Below are 17244 nucleotides of genomic sequence, written 5' to 3'. Positions count from 1 at the left end.
AACAAAACAAGTTTAGAACGAGACAACTTAATAGAATGTGACACAAGCCTAAAACGCATAATGGCTTGTGATCTGGTTTGGATTTCATGCCAAGATAGATTTGATAGACGCAATTGACAATGGAATCTTGAAGACAAGTTCTTTCTAAATGAAGAGACTTTATTTATGAAAATCAAGATTTTATTTGTATGGGCAATCAAAATCAAGTGGGGGTTCTGCTTTTATCGCTCAATAGCTACTAAATCTTCTTGGTAGAGTTATGTCTAACAGATAGATTGGAAGACAATCCTCTAGATACTGTCCAACGCTTAGTTTGGAAGTTGATGAGTATTTCAGGAGGCCAAGGACCGAGAAAGTAAGAGATAAAGCATAGAATCTAGAATTCCAAAGTCTGAGCGAACTTTAATCATATACACTTGTCTTTCGTGAACTTAAATTATGTAATCTTTTGAGAGGTGTCAATAGTGTTGTAAGTGTATCCCTTGGTGTAAGATAATGAGTCCTATCAACTTTGGTATAAGCAGCACCAGCTTTGGGGAGAAGCGCTTGGGTAGAAACGGCACAACTTGACTGTAACTTTTCTTTAACTATCTAATGGAATCCAGCCTGTAGGATGTTGACGTGGGAGAGGATATAGACTCGATCTAAGTCGAACCATTGTAAATATCGTGTACAATTTTCTTTTCATTTAACTCATTTTACTTAAGTATGTTGTTCAATTACAGGTTATTTCAAAAGTCTATTTCATCGCATAATAAATTATGATACTTGTTCAAACTTTGATTTGACTTGTTATATTTCACATTTATTTGTCAAAATTTTATTTTATCACTTATTCACCCCCCTCTAGGTGATTCCTGCTAGCCACCCTCAATTAGTATCAAAGTAAGGTACTTGTTTTTATTGAAGTGTTTTTATTTTTGAGTTAAAGATTTTATTTGGCAAGCATTTTAGCATTAGGTCTTATTGAAGGACAGAGCAACGCCAAGCCACTATACTTTGTTGGGAAAGAATATAATGTCTGGGAGAATAAGATGAAGGCATTCCTCAGATTCAAGGATCCCTTAGAATGAGATGTTGTGGAAAAATGACATCAATCCTACTACTATGTCTACATCAAACAAAAATGGCAAAGACAAAGAAATCAAACCCCCTACTCTTATGCCTCAGACAAAGATGTCCAAAAGAGAAGCACTTGCTGCAAAAGCTATCTACTCTCTTTATTGTGCCTTGTCTCCTACTGAATATGACCGTATATTTTCTTGTGAAACGGCAAAAGAAGTTAGGGATAGATTGCATGTACCTATGAAACGACTAATCGTGTAAAGGAGACAAGAGTGAACATATTGCTCAATCAATATGAATCTTTCAAAATGAAACCTAGAGAATCAATTGGTGATATGTTCAGCAGATTCACTGATATAGTAAATGGTCTAGTATGTCAAAGGAGACCAATTTCTGCACCAATGAAAGTAAATAAATTGCTGCAAGTACTCTTAAAGGATTGGAATATCCTGAAAACTTCAATCCAAGAGACTCAAAGATTCACGCCCCTGTCAGTCGATGAAGTCATCGGGAATCTCCAATCATATGAAGCAAAACGTATATATGATGAAGATCCTGAAGGTAAGAAGTTAATTGCCTTAAAATCTAACGTTGATTTTGATGAGATAAATTTTGAGGAAGATGAAGAAGATGACGATGACGAGATGAAGTTGCTAATCAAAAGATTTGAACACCTTGTGAGAAAAATAAGAAGCTCCAAGGAGAAGAAGGAAACAAAGAAATCCGGAAAAAGAAAATTTTATAAGAACATAAACGACAATGAAGGTAAAGATATAATATGTTTTAAGTGTAGGAAAATGGGTCATATAAAACCCGATTGTCCTTTATTCAAGAGAAGGAAAGGGAAATTTGAGAAGGAAAAGAAAGCTCTAAAGGCAAAGATGTGGAGCGACACAGAATCATAATCCAACGATGATAAGCAAGGAAATTTATGCTTGATGGTACATTCAGACTCATACTCAAATTTAAAATCATAATCATAAACAAAACTTAAGATAAATTACCCCAAAATCTCTCCTAAAGCATATAAATATATTGATGAGCTATTTGAATCTCAAATCTACTAGATATTTGAATCTGAAATCTACTCTTAAAAGGATTTTTGAACTGAAAGGAAAAATTCTAGGTTGAGACAACATGATATATTCCAAAAAGAGAAGTTCGACAATTTGCAAAATGATTTTATGTAAGTAAAGGAAACTTGTGATTTACTTGTCCAAGAAAAGGAATTTTCGAATATTACAACCAAATTTTAAATAATTCAAAACTTTAGAACATATCCTTTCATACAAGTCCCTTGCTACAATAAGACAGACTTGGTTTTGATAAGGAAAGTAATCTTTTAATAGATTTTTCCAAAAGTTAAGAAGAGATTCAAACAAAAACCTCCTAAAACTGCGTACAAGAAGAATTTTCAAAGGATCTTTACCAAACATATTGGTCGAAATACCCTTAAGTGTTCAAATTCTTGAGACTCATATTGGTTTAAGAAAAAATGTCCTAAAGTCTAGAGACATGTTAAGAAAGATTGGAAAAAGCTAGCATACTCCACTAATTCTCATGGACCCAAGAAAATCCGGGTGCCAAAGAAAGATGAGTTATTTTTATTGCAGGGAATAAAGGAAAGAAGAAAGATAATTTTGTAAGAAATGTATATTTTTCAAATTCTCAATTTGGTTTGGGTATATAATTTAATTTTTTATAAATTCCCATTATACTTGATATTCGATATATTCTCTTTGTGCCTTGGTTGATTCAAACTTTATAATGACTGCATTCTATAATTGGAGGAAAAATTGTGTGATATATTTTTGGTGATTGATACGATGGAATTTGATTGAATAAATATGATCAATTGATATCTCGCTTTCAATTTAGAAATAATTCGATTAATTTGATTAATACTCAAGGATTTTATTCTTTTTTATTATATCATGCTTTGCCTAAGTAAGAATTTCTTTTTCAAGATATTATTGTGCATAATGTTCTTTCCTTAAATATTATGTTATGATGAGTTGGGATTTGAGTTAATATGTGTGATTGTTTTTTATATCTTGCTTAGAGATAATTGAGTTTATTTCATTTGATTTTATGCTTTAAGATTTTGTCTTGCTTTACAAAGCAGGAATTTTTCTTTTGAGATATTATTATGCAATATATTTTCCTTAAATACTATATTGAGATGAGTTGAGATCTTTGGTTATTTATGAAGATTGCATATCTCATTTGTCTAATAAAAGGAAAATGATCCAAATTTGTGGAGACTAGAAAGGAAATGAGTTTATTGCAAGAAATTCTACAAAGGAATAATATTTGCAAATCTACACAAATCATGGTGCAATTAGAAGAATATCTCGAGCAAAGATTGACAATGATCATCCTTAAATCAATGCCGCAATAAGTGTTGTTCACAAATAGTGACAAGGGGAGAAAGTCAATACAAAAGAAAGGGGAGAATCAAATCGTGATCATCTCAAAAAAGGCAACAAATTGAGGGAGGGCATTGATCAATTATGGGATAATCTTTTGAATTGATCATAATATTGATTATTATAAAAAAAAAAAAGGAAAAGGTAAATATGTTAGAACCTGTTAAGTTCTACAAGATCCAATTAGTGCACCTTTTATTTCCCCTACTTTTTGTCATAAAAAAATCTCTTATTTACATTATCGTTTTATATGACAAAAAGGGTAAGTGAATTTAATAATGGATCCATAATTCTTAATAAATATTTGCTAATATATATTATGAACATGAGTTGTATTACGTATCTTTGATATTCGACTTATTTTGTAGAGGATGATATTTCTATTAATTGTGTTTCATGCAAAATATTTTTGAAGATATTATGTGAATTTGAGATGAATTTTATATTTTTTATGCGATATCCTTTCCATTGTTATCGTTTTTTGATTATGGCAAAAAAAAGGGAGAGAATATAAATATGCATATGCATTGATATTTTTTATTAAGCTGCGATTATCTTTTCATATATTGTTATGCTCATTCCATTTATTATCTTTTGATTTGAATTACACTCTTTGAATATCTCAAATTTGGAGACTACTTATCTACTTAAGATTGCCATGATTTATTAATATCTTTAAAAGTGTGTTTACACATCTGCATATTCAAATATTGTTTTGTCATTATCAAAAAAAGAGGATTGTTAAGGAAATTCATTATGATATTTTGAAGATGACAAAACAAATCAAAAGCTACTAACTTGTTTAATGATTGATTAATAGACTATGAAAATAATGGAACATGTAAAGAATATTATCAAGAATTATTACTTGGAAGAACCAAAAGATAGATTCTATTTTGGAGCTGAACTTACTTATACTATGTTCAAACTTACGTCTAGATTGTAAAATTTACTTCAAACGGAATAAGTCCAGAACATGATAGGTTCAGAACGACACAAGTGCAAAACGTGATCCTGAACATAACAATTTCAAAACGGGGTAAGTTCAGAATGAGACAACTTGACAGAATGTGACATAAGCCCAAAACACATAACGGCTAGTGATCTGGTTTGGATTTTATACCAAGATAGATTTGATTAACTCAATTGGCAATAGTTAACTCAATTGGCAATTGAATCCTGAAGACAAGTTCTTTCTAAAGGAAGAAGTTTACTTATGGAAATCAAGATTTTGTTTGTACAAACGATCAAAATCAAGTGAGGGTTCTGCTTTTATCGCTCAACGGCTACCTAATTTTCTTGATAGAGTAGTGTTCAACGGGTAGATTGGAAAACAATCCTCTAGATACTATCCAACGGTTATTTTGGAAGTGGATGAATATTTAAGGAGATCAAGGACCAAAGAACAAGTAAAAAATGAAGCGTAGAATCTAGAAAGTGAACTTCGATTATATACACTTATTTTTCGTGAGCTTAAATTATGTAATCTTTTGAGAGGTGTTAACAATATTATAAGTATGTGCTTTGGTGTAAGATAGTGAGTCCTATCAGCTTGCATATAAGCAACACTAACTTTGGAGAGAAGTGCTTAAGTATAAGCACCACAACTTGACTGTAACCTTTCATTAATTATCTAGTAGAATTCAACTAGTAGGCTGTCAACATGGGAGAGTTGACATAATCTTAATTTAAGTCGAATCATTATAAATTTTGTGTGCAAGTTTCTCTTCCCTTAATTCATCTTACTTAAGTCTGTTGTACACTTACAGGTTATTTCAGAAATTTGTTTCATCACGTAACATATTCCGATCCTAGTTCAGACTTTGATCTTGACTTGTTTTATTTCGCATTTATCTATCAAGATTTTATTTTATCACCTATTCAGCCCCCTCAAGGCGATTCCTACTAGCCACCCTCAAATTGCACTTGTAAAATTCTTGCAACTTGTGATTCGAGTTGTTAATTTTCTATCAAGTTGAACTCTTGTCATCAAGACTAATGTTTCTTTGTTCGCTATTAGGTTTCATATTTCTAGTCAGAGAGTCAGTGAAACCCACTGATGTAATCAGAGCATTACTTGATCAACGAAGTCCGAATTTGGGCATTAGGTATGTTATGTAGTTTATTCCATGCTAGCACTCTTCTAAGGTTCGAGCTTTAACTCTTGAATATGCTAGGTGATGGGTGACATTTTCTTGCTTTAGTTCTTGGTGGGGAACTTTATTATAACTCAAGTTGCCGGTCAGATGTTTCTGCCGTTGCCATTTTGTAGATATGCATGCATCTTTCCACATGCACAAATATTGTTATGCACCATCATACACGAATTTGGGAAGAAAGGGGATCTGGCATCCGCATGCAAAGCCTATGAAGCCTTCAAGAAAAGCTTGAACAGCCCAAATATGTTTGTCTACTGCAAAATAATGACAAAAGAACATTTGAAGTGCCAAAACTTGACTAAGAATGACACTTAAGTACCAAAAATTACGAAAATGACACTTAAGTGCCAAAATCGACATAAAATGAATTAATTAAGTGCCAACGGCGAAAAATCCAGTCAAAATGCTAGTGTGGCAATTTTCCGACGAGACAATACCAAAACGACATCATTTTGTAAGCTAATATGGCTAGATAAGTGCAAAAATGACATTTTTTTGCTACTAATGTGGGTAGATAACTAATATAAATATTATTTAAAATAAATTTAAAACTAAATTTAAAAAAATGGAGACGACGACCCGGCCGACCGGCGGCAAGGGCTTATGAGCCTTCATTCAGATCTAGGGCGAGACTGCCCAATGGGCAGCAGCCCTTGGCACGGCTAGGTGAGGGCCGGCAACCCTCGCCAGATCTCAAGGAGGACCACGACCCTCCCCTAGGGGTGAGGGCTCGAGACCCTCACCGCCGCCTCCCCACTGACCTTTATGAGCATTCACCCAAGGTTCCCAGCCATTAAAAGTGAAATTTGTTCCACTCAATTCTGCAAAAAAGTATCTGATATCTGGATTATTGAATTTTTTTCAGGTATTTGCCGATGCAAAACTCTGGGCAGATGGCTCTACAGATTAAGGATGACATGCTTCATGCGGGCATTACTCCTAATCCAGTCACGTGGTCATCACAGATTAATGCCTGTGCAAAAGCGGGTCTGGTAGACCAGGCAATTCAGTTCTTCGAGGAAATGTTTCTGGCTGGTTGTAAACCAAATTCAGAATGTTACAACATCCTCTTTGCATGCTTGTGATGAGGCATACCAGTTTGATAGGGCTTTCTGTCTTTTCCAGCCTTGGAAGGACAGGAAAGTAGCAAAGACTTCAATTGGAGACCATGCAATCAGAAAACAGAGCCTAGTAAGAAAGGTTCGCCAGAAAGAAAATTCTAGTCATGCACCAGAAAATGCATCCAAGACATCACACGAGCTTTGCTAAGAGATATCCCTTTTCACCTACAACCACCACACATAATATCTTGATGAAAGCCTGTGGAAATGACTACCACCGTGCAAAAGCTATGATGGAGGAAATGAAGGCAGCTGGACTTACGCCTAATCACATAAGCTGGTCAATATTGATTGATCTATGTGGAGGCTCAGGGAATGTAGGGTGCACTGCAGGTAGGGAATCATTTCATCTGATATACTCTGAGTGCTGATGCATGATCTTTCACATAGCTGGCAGGGTACAAATGTTAGGTAGGGACTAGTATTGAACATTGACAGCCCATTAACCTCTCGTCGTGTGTCTCTTTCATTAAACATCGCATATCAATGCTAAATGGGTGCAATAGATGTCCCAATCAATCTTTTATCATAATGTTTATCAAATATCACGGTGCTAAATTTTCCGTTTATTCAATCAACAATGATCTGATTGACATTCTTATAGTGACAGCACTAATGTCTTCTGCATACGATGCAGCTCTTGAAAATGATGCGTGCTGCCAAAATTCAACCTGATGTGATTGCCTATGCAACAGCTATTAAGGTTAGAGTCTTTTCTCCAATTATGTTTAAACCGTTATCCTTAATTGGTCTGCATCTTGAAATGCTCTATTTGATTTTGAATTCCCAGACTTTGATGCATCAGATTCCACAGGTTTGCGTGGATGGTAGACAGCTAAAGCTGGCATTCTCTTTTTATGAAGAGATTAAAAGTTGTCTCTGTATTCTCCTCACCAAAGCGTGGACTAATTTTGGAGAGGTTGAGGCCCGGATAGTCGTTCTAGCCGTCCTGTGAATGATCAAGGAAAACTACAGTCTGGGTTTGAGCTAACTACTTCCTTGATACCTCTTTAGAGAGCACCGTAGTTGAAAAAGATCAGTTGTTTCAGCTGAACCAACACCTGGTATTAATCCCGTTAGGAGTTTAACTATCCTGACCCTTCTTCAACTATGAAATCATGGTTACAGGGAATGAAGTTAAGGTTAACGTTTTGATCATCTTAAGAGTCAGCGAACTAAATGCGAAGCCAACCAATCAAAGATCCGAGTTCAAAAATGTAATTGTCAAATTACTAAAGAATGAGTTGGGGATTGATGTTCTCTTGATAGAAACCAGGTCTCCTCGTCATGAGTCATGACCACCCAATATATAAGAGAATTTTTTGGGTGATAGCCTTCAATCTATCGTGAGAATAATAATCTGTTCTGAACCACAAAAAACAAAATAACAAATAATTATAAATTATTATGAGATCCATTTATTCAAGAATTTGTGATTCACAACAAGTTATCATTCCTACAAGAACTCAAAACTGTTTTGCTAGCAAAGCCCAGTATATAAATTACTTGTTTTGTCCGATATGAAGGTGTGAAGCATAAGGTATTAATGGTGATACATCTTTATGTTGGTTTGGATTGAATTTCATAAGTTTTCATCCCGGTGCCACACGTCTTCTTGTCAATTGAGGTATTCACGTCAAGAGTTGAGTGACACACCTACCCAATTGACTCATTATCTGGTAAGTTACAACTCCACTAGTAAGCCACATCCCACATATGACAAGACGAAGCAATACTCATTATATAGTATATAGTTCTACTAGTTTGGTCCATCAGTCCAATTCGGCTCCTAGAACTAAGAATTGGACCAATCATTATCGATTCTAAATTTTTCGAATTAGGAATCGATCAGCCTGATCCAATTCTCAAGTTGAATTGGGATTGATGCTCGATCCTAAAGGTAGCCATATAGCACTCTTTTTTTTCAATGCAAAAGCATTCGTAGTTTATACAAATTGTCTAATAAGACAACACCACCATCATCTCCTTGTTGATGACTTTCGGGATAGAACAAAAGGGCCGAGACAGGAGTGTTGACCGGGGCAGACACTTTACATCCCTGAACATGCACGCGCATGCCTTACTGTCATTGCACAGCCAAGTGGGGTAATCCCATTTCCTCTCCTCCCCCATGACAAATTTACAAAGATGATGCCAGATAAAGGAAGATTGATTTGCATAATATTATGATGTGACAGTAAGTAGACATTTTAATTGACGGTTTGAATGGGCAACTACACTGAGCGAAATAAAATGTTCACAATCGCCAAGTTCCTTTATTAGGAGGAAAGACGCCACAAGTGTTTGTACTGAGTGCCGTAATTTTTCGAACAATCACTTAAGCAACTTGACTTCTAAAATCGCCAATTGAGTGACGTCACGATTTGCAACGTCAAAAACCCAGCGTGACCATTATTTAATATAAACCTATCGGATGTGGCTTATAGGCGAAATGAAGTCAGCTAGATCGTGCTTAAACAATGCCGTCCGATCCATTTGTTTGTCACAAATTAATGAATTGGGCTAAATTAACCATGTTTATCGAATCCTAATCCCAAATTGAGAAATTGGATCAAAATCACCATTGAAGAGACCTTGAGTTTTCTCACCCCTCTGACTATGAGGATTAACTCTGTATCACCACCACCACCAAATCTTCTCTACTTCAAAATGTCAATCAAAACCCGAATTATCAAAACGAATTTAAACACTAAATTTACTAGTTCTAGTACGATATACAAATTGACAGGTCCCAAAACTCCTAGTGAGATACCTCCTATTGAAATGGTCATGGAGACAAAGAAACTCTGCAACTGTAAGAACCTGCAACCGAAAAGAAAAAGGAAATGAAAAAGGGAACTTGGTTCAATGTTTTTGTAATAGAATATCGAGAGACTACAGAATGAGTTACTCATTAATAAAAGGGACGAAGAATCAAAACTTTTTTTCTTGCTTTTGTGGGTAAACTTCAAAAACATGTACAGGTAATGGTGGTGGCTTTCCTTCTTCATTTTTGTTTTCAGAGATTCAAAGCTGGGAAGAGAAAGGACGAAGGGAGAGGACGTGTTTATTCGTCGTGGTCGTTCTCGAGAGATACGGAGAGAGTAAATGAGAGGAGAGAGAGCGAAAGGGAGAGGGCATGCGAATCGCTTTTTCCCGGTTCTGCAAGCGTTGGCTGGCGGATGCAGAGGAGGTGTTGGGAATGAAGAACGTACGTGAGATGATTTTTAACCCGGAATTCAAGCGAGTGCCGTACGATAACCATGGCACTCGAGACGTCAATTTCCCGAGTTGTTAATGGTACAGAAAAAGACACAAAATGGCAAATACTTTTACAGAAAGTATTTTCCTACCCCCCACCAATTATCAGTTCTGACAATCCCGCTCGCCTCGTTAACTTTAACTTTTGCGTTGGCTGGCGGATGCGAAGGGGAGATGGAAATAAAGAATGTACATGGTGATGATTTTTAAGCCACCTGGAACTCAAGCAGCGTATGCGTCGTACGATAATCATAGCACTTGTGATTTCGATTTCCCAGCTGTTTACGATACAAAAGAGACACAAAAGGGCAAATGCTTTTGCAGAAAGTCTTTTCCTTCCCCCAGTCAATCGTAGGTTCTGACAATCCCGCTCACCTCGTTTTCTTCTTATGTCATCGTCGATTTCACTGCTGCTGCCCCACTTTTTTAACTCTATCGGACGTGTGGGGCTTCCCGCATCTTTGCTTCCCACTACCGTCCCTAAATAATCCAAAAGCGAGGACACCATGAGTGAAAAAGCTCCAGTCTTCACCGGATCTCCGTGCGGATATAACAGAGCAACCGCCTTAAATCGATTGTAGTGTCCTCCTCAGAATCTCCTCTACCCCGCAACCCCACACCCACATTGGCAAAATGTTTTGTCTCTCTAACACTTCCCGATTATTTCCGACGCGAAGCAGATCGTCAGCCATGCCCGACCCTGACCGATCAAGCACACGCTGCTCGAGAGAAGAGCAGAGGAGGCTACCCCTAAGAGAGGCCTCATCAAGAAGAGGATCTTTGGTTCTATTGTGAAGTTCTTCAGAGAGACAGGAGACAGAAACAAGAAGAAGATGACGCCAACCGCGGCACCGACCGCGAAAATTGCAACCAGGCGAATGGCACAGCTCAAACACGTATGTAGTTACTGCATCATGGATTTCTGGTCGATGTATAGTCTAACTAGATCATGATGCTTCCTTGGCATTGCCTCGATGTGCTTCTTCCTCGTATTCTACTCTTCTGCCTTTGTCCGTTTATGCAAAAGTGCAGGCTTCTTGGGCCTCATGGTTGGTCAACAGCCATCTCTAAATCGATTTGCTTGGTCGAGTCCATTGGCACTCGAAAAGATAGGACTCTAGACCCTTGAGTGCCTGCACACATGAACGGAACTATGTACTAACTTGTATGAGGGCATATACAATTGATCCGTCAACTGGCAGTTAAATGTAATTTCCATAGGCATGTTACTGAATAGGCGAGTCACGATAATCATTTGCAAGGCGTCCAAAAGTGTATCTTGACAGTCGGCTTTTTATGACCGATGCACCCTTGTTTGTTAGTTAATTTCATGTGCTTTGCGTGCATGGGACAAGTACAGCAAACGGTATATAAAGAGCAAATAAATCCTGTACACAATACTTTAACAATGTCATATTAAAAGGTCGAATCCAAAATCTTAATTTTATAAATGGAGTAGATAGCCACATTTGTATAAAGATTATATAAACCCACGTACTAGCAATTTTGGAATATTTCGATAATGTGTACAGCTGCATTTTCTTGTTCCTTCTAAAAGAGAAGTTTTCGCCATTTTTTTTATTTTGCGGAGAACGACTTTTTTGACAATCTATATAATTCAAAAAGGTAAAATCTTGGAGTGACTTATATGGAGATGAGATTCTTTTGTTCTGAGTCAATGGCTGTGAACCAGGATTACAGCTGCATCTTCCTTTTCCTTTTCCTTCCATAATAGAGGTTTCACCATTTTTTATTTTAATTTTGCGGAGAACATCTTCTTCTTTTTCTTTTTTGCCACGCTTTAGAATTTTCAAAAGGTAATATCTTAGGGTGTCCTCTCTACTTTGGACTCCTGGCTCAAAATGTTGACTGAAGATCTTTCTTTTAGTCATTTTATCCTCTCAAAGTCTCAAAAGTGAGTCAATTAATACTAAGATAAAGATACATTTTTAGATATGATTAGATTTTGTGTTTTTTTTTTATCATATACTTTTAGACTAATAGTGCCTAAACTCTGTCAAAGCATATCGTCACCCACATGCTTTGGAGTGATTGAAATCGAGACCAATCGACCAATTGATGATAGATGACCGATCATTCGGGATTGACTTGCTATCACGTAAGTTAAACTTGCACCGGCTCTAGCTAGACCGTCTAGAAGTGCAAGAGGAAGACCACTGGGATTGATTGTCAATTGACCCATGATGAATGATGATCCCTAGGATTGCAAAATGATGTTTTAAGATCCCATGACCAATTCGAATCGATATTGATGATCTGAATTGGTCGGTGATTTGTCCGTCGGCTGAGATTGACTGATCTTGAACGAGTGGGGATGGAGCATCGGCTAGCGGCAACCATAGAACAACGGGTAGGAAAACAGTTCGGATGGGTTCAATAGAGGACAAAGAAGTGTTGACGAGGCTTGATTTTCAAGAACTTCGAGTCCGCTCTATGCCGATCGACATGGATTGGCTACCACTTGGGAAAACTGGGACTGCGATAGCCTAAAAATGAGTGGTGACGACTTGCGACTAGACGATATCGGAATATAAGACAGTTCTAAACATTTTAGGCAAGATTTATAATGACTCGAAATTGCGAGTTAGATACATAGACGTTTTAAACATTTTAGGCAACTCTACATAATATATACCATTCACTCGATCAAACGCAATGTTGGTGCTCCATCGTTAGTTGGGTTGGCCATCTCGGTAGTAGTGCTACCCAAAAAAAAAAAAAAAAAAATAGGTGTCCTATCGGTAAAGTGAATGAACAACAAACACCCAAAGAAGTAGATACGTCCTATACCAAATTCAAGCGAGATGGCCACCAGACGTGATCGTCGAATGATGTGGATAAAATTATTTCTAATGTGAATGTTCACGTCATACTTAAACCTATCAAAATGAATTATAAACTCAATTATTAACTCATATGGATGTTAAGTGGAAAAGCTATATTGAAAAAATGGGTCATAAATGGATTTGAAGACAATTGGGATGTTAATGGGTCATAAATATATTTACAACTTACTTAAATTCAACCGATCTTTACACTATCTCTCCATTCTCTCGCCTTCACTTACTCCGCGCTCTCAACTATGAGGTAAAGTATAAAAGAAGTCTTAAATATATTGCATTAGTACAAATTCAATATTAAACATTTCAAATGGACCAGTTGAGTCATAAACATTTTCACATTAGTATAAATTCAATTAATTTGGCCAATTTAGACTAAAATTACTCTCATTTGACCGGTTTAATCATACTCTAACATTATCGGTATCAAGTAAAAATTTCTACACACGCCTGCATAGGCATTTGCATCATTCTTTTGGAATCATACCTTGCTATTATGTGATGGCAACATCGGCCAAACTTGGATAAAATAAAAGCATAGGGACTCGATTAGAAAAAAAAAAAAAAGTGTGAATGTACATGATTCGAATAGTAGAATTGGGGTATATTTGGCAACTGACCAAATAGTAATCGATTTTATTATTTTGTTCCCAAAAATAGATTTGAAACAGAAATCTGTTTGGTAAATTATTTGGTCCTAGAACAAAAATCCATTTTTTGTTCCTAATAATAAATTTGGAATAGAATCAAGAAGTCAAAAAAAGAAAATTCTTATTCCTAGAAATAATTCTAGAATCATGTCTAAGCTTATTTTTCTCTTTGCTTCTTCGTTTCTCCTTATCTCTTCTCCTCTCTTCTTCTTCCCCTCAATTGGTCACCAACCACTACCAACTGCCACCGCCGCCGGCGATGGCCAACAACTAGCTAGACAAGGTCTGGGGAGCTTGTTGGAGGCTCGCCTGGCCACCACAAGCCTCAGTCTTACAGATCCAAGCAAGGTTGAGCCTTGTCGATGGCCAGGCAAGCCTCACCCAACCATCGCCAGCTTGGCCTCGCCAACTAGTCTAGTCTACGAGATCGAGGCTTGCGATGGCTAGACGAGCTCACCGCACTCACCCAAACAGCCAACACCGTTGTCAGCGATCGGCCACAAAAAATGAGGAAGAAGAAGAGAAAAGAAAAAAAGATATAATAAAAGTAGTAAAAAATTAAAAGAAAACAACAAATTTAAGAGTTCTTCCTAATGCATTTATATTCTAGAAATGCTCATAAATTATTCTTGATGACAAAATAAAAAGAATCATTTCCAATTGAAAATTGTTCTTGAGAACATAATGATTACTAAAGCCATGTTTGGTAACACTCTAACAACTAATTCTATTATTTTGCTCTCCGAAACAAAAACAAAAAAAGAATAAAAATCTGTTTGATCATTTTTTTGTTCCTAGGAACAAAAATCTATCTTTTTGTACTTGAGAATATATTTGGAACAGAATTAAGAAGTAGAAAAAAAATAGTTTCTTGTTCTTAGAATAAAAAATTCTTTTTTTTTTCTTTTGTTGCAATGGGGCCAGGATCGGTTAGCATAAGGTCCGGCAAGCTTGCCGAGCCTCACTCAAGCTAGCCTCACCCAAACCTCGACGAGGCCAAGGTTCGCTATGGCCAAGCGAGCATCTGGCGAGCATGTTGGCTCTCACCCCAACCTAGTCGGATCTTGCCTAACCGATCGTTGGTCATAACAATGGTCAACAACCGGCCACAAAGTAAGAGGGAGAAGAGAGAAAAGGAAAATAAAAGAGAAAATTAATAAAAATATAATAAAGATATTAAAAATTTTAAAAATTAAGAATCTTATTAAATGCATTTCTATCCTAAAAATCGAAATTTTGAATAGTTACCATGCGCCTTAAAAACTCAAAATTATTTAGAAAACAGAATGAACAATAATTATTTTTGAAAATAAAATAGTACCAAATGGACCCTAATGTAGCTGGCCGCGTTTGTTTTCGCTTTTTTTTCGTTTTTAAACAACTTTTTGTTTTTTTTTGTTTTGGAACAAAACGCGTTTGTGTGCGTTTTGTTCCAAAATTAATTTTTTTTTTCTCCCAAACACATCCTAATGTAAACAATAAACAAAAAGCTGTTGCTTTCAAACAAAATTTAAACACTTTTCTGCTTTTTTCTTTTCTTCTTTTTCTTCTTCTTTTCTTTGGGTGGTCACCGGCCTCGGCTAGGGCCGTGACCTCGCCTAACGTCACCGTAGCCGGGCGAGGCTAACCTCACGCCGGCCCGGGCGAGCCTCGGCCTCACCTCGGATTTGGCCGAGATTGAGCTCGCCTGCCCAAGGCGAGGTCGAGCCTTGCCCAGCCTACGGCGAGGCTCGGCCTCGCCGGCCGCCGAGCCTCGCCGTGGTCGAGCGAGGTCAGCCGCCATGGCCGAGGCCAAGGCGCCACAAAAGAATAAAGAAGAAAAAAAGAAAAAGAAATAAGAAAGAAAATAGAAAAAATAAAATAAAATATTAAAAAATAAAAGAAATAAAAAATTATACAAATTTACCACACGCGTTTCGTTCATTTTTTATTTCCCGAATGTTTTTACCAAACGCGTTGCTCAAAATCGTCCTCGAACAAACACTTTTTTCTATTTCTGCTTTCTAATACACTCAGAATGTAAATATTACCAATCGCGCCCTAAAAGAAACACCCTTAATAAAATAGCTACCAAACGTCTTACAAAAGCCTTGATTAACACAATTACTAGTTTATCACCTTCGGGTAGTGGCAAAAAGGAACACCTGCCTTTCAAATTCGATCCAAAATATCCCAAAAAATGTTTCGGAAGCGCGCATCTCCAACGACTGAAAACGCTCACTTCTTCACCACCGGAAAACGGTTGGCCTAGAATGAGAGCACTCGTCATCCTCCGCTCCTCCACCACCGCCACCGCCACCGCCCTATCTCCACCTCCTCCCCATCACCACCACCACCGCTCCACCAGGCCTCCCTCCTCTCCCGAACGCCCTCTCCCTCGATCTCCACCGTCCGCCTCCCTCCCCGCCGCCTCTCCGCCCTCCGATGCGACCCGAGCCCCAGCTCCGCGCCCTCGCGGACCTCGCCTCCGGGCTCGCCGGCGATGCCCGCCTCGACGACTTCGCCACCGTGGCGGATCAGGTGGTCGCCTCCGGCGCCGAGGTCTCGCTGTTCGTCGCGGAGCTGGACGTCGAGCTCGTGGGGAAGGGGTTGGCTCGGGGCCTCAGGGGAGGGGAGGCTGTGGAGCTTCGTCGAGGCGCTGCGTGTGGTGGAGAAGGGGGATTGCACCGGCAAAGGTCGTTGACGGCGCGGCAATGGATTTGCTGGGAAAGGAGTGTGAGCGGTTGATGGACTGCGGCGATGCGAAGTCATTGGTTCAGGTGATGGAGATTCTCGCAGGTGATAAATTAGGTCATCATGACACATTTTAGTTAATTCTGGAAGGTGGATTTGGGGTGAATTAGCTTTGGATAGTGAAATCATTGCTTGCCTCTACTGAGGCGAATTGATAAATTGGATTTTGGAAGCTGTAGTTTCTGATACTAATTGAGAATGAGAGAGTGTTGGTTGAAGAGATTGACTGAACAGAGTAGACTCAGAGATATTGCACTTGTAAAATTCTTTTGCCACTCGCAATTCGGGTAGTTAATTTTCTGTCAAGTTGAACTCTTGTCATCAAGCGACTGATGTTTCTTTTGTTCGCTGCTAGGTTTCAAATTTCCAGTCAGAGAGCTAGCGAAACCTGCTAATGTAATAAGAGTGTTAATTGATCAACGGAGTCCGAATTTGGCCATTAGGTATGTTTTGTAGTTTATTCCATACCAGCGCTCTTCTAAGGTTCGAGCTTTAACTCTTGAATATGCTATGTGATGGGTGACATTTTCGTGGTGGGGAACTCTATTATAACTCAATTGGCTGGTCTGATGTTTCTGCCACTGCCATTTTGCAGATATGCATGCATCTTTCCACATGCACAAATATTGTTCTGCACTATCATACACGAATTTGGGAAGAAAGGGATCTGGTATCTGCATTGAAAGCCTATGAAGCCTGCAAGAAAAGCTCAAATGGCCCAAATATGTTTGTCTACCGCAAGATAATTGATGTTTGTGGTCTATGTGGTGATGCTGACGAATCCAGGCATATTTATGAGGTAACTGACTTGCCTTACCCTATGAAATTTACTTGAACATGTGTGCTGGGAAACTCTTGTTAATGGTTCTTATTCATGATCTATATTCTCTTTAAATGACATAAACAGTTACACTTTAAGCATTTTGAGCTTTCAATCAATAAGATACAGACTGAGGCAAAGGCTC

The 17244-nt window shown here is 37.8% G+C and overlaps 1 protein-coding gene across 1 annotated transcript; it reads left to right on the top strand.

Annotated features, from left to right (window-relative positions):
- The first annotated feature begins 15970 nt into the window (after nucleotides 1-15970).
- On the top strand, nucleotides 15971-16962 carry LOC120289943 (pentatricopeptide repeat-containing protein At5g02830, chloroplastic-like). The gene is made up of 4 exons (XM_039305345.1): nucleotides 15971-16134; nucleotides 16203-16324; nucleotides 16635-16722; nucleotides 16875-16962. Exons 1-4 carry the CDS (start codon nucleotides 15971-15973, stop codon nucleotides 16960-16962), a joined length of 462 nt encoding a protein of 153 aa, XP_039161279.1.
- Nucleotides 16963-17244: the final 282 nt, after the last annotated feature.

Source organism: Eucalyptus grandis, chromosome 11 (genome assembly GCF_016545825.1).
Source record: "Eucalyptus grandis isolate ANBG69807.140 chromosome 11, ASM1654582v1, whole genome shotgun sequence".
Lineage (NCBI taxonomy): Eukaryota > Viridiplantae > Streptophyta > Magnoliopsida > Myrtales > Myrtaceae > Eucalyptus > Eucalyptus grandis.
Note: the sequence above shows the minus strand (reverse complement) of the source record. Positions and strands in the feature narration are given on the sequence as shown.

Excerpts from the sequence above, each read along its gene's own strand:
- LOC120289943 (XM_039305345.1), top strand. The coding sequence starts at position 15,971 with ATGCGACCCGAGCCCCAGCTCCGCGCCCTCGCGGACCTCGCCTCCGGG. Across the intron at positions 16,135-16,202 it reads GTCGAGCTCGTGGGGAAGGG|GGGGATTGCACCGGCAAAGG; the intron begins GTTGGCTCGGGG and ends GTGGTGGAGAAG. Across the intron at positions 16,723-16,874 it reads AGTCCGAATTTGGCCATTAG|ATATGCATGCATCTTTCCAC; the intron begins GTATGTTTTGTA and ends GCCATTTTGCAG.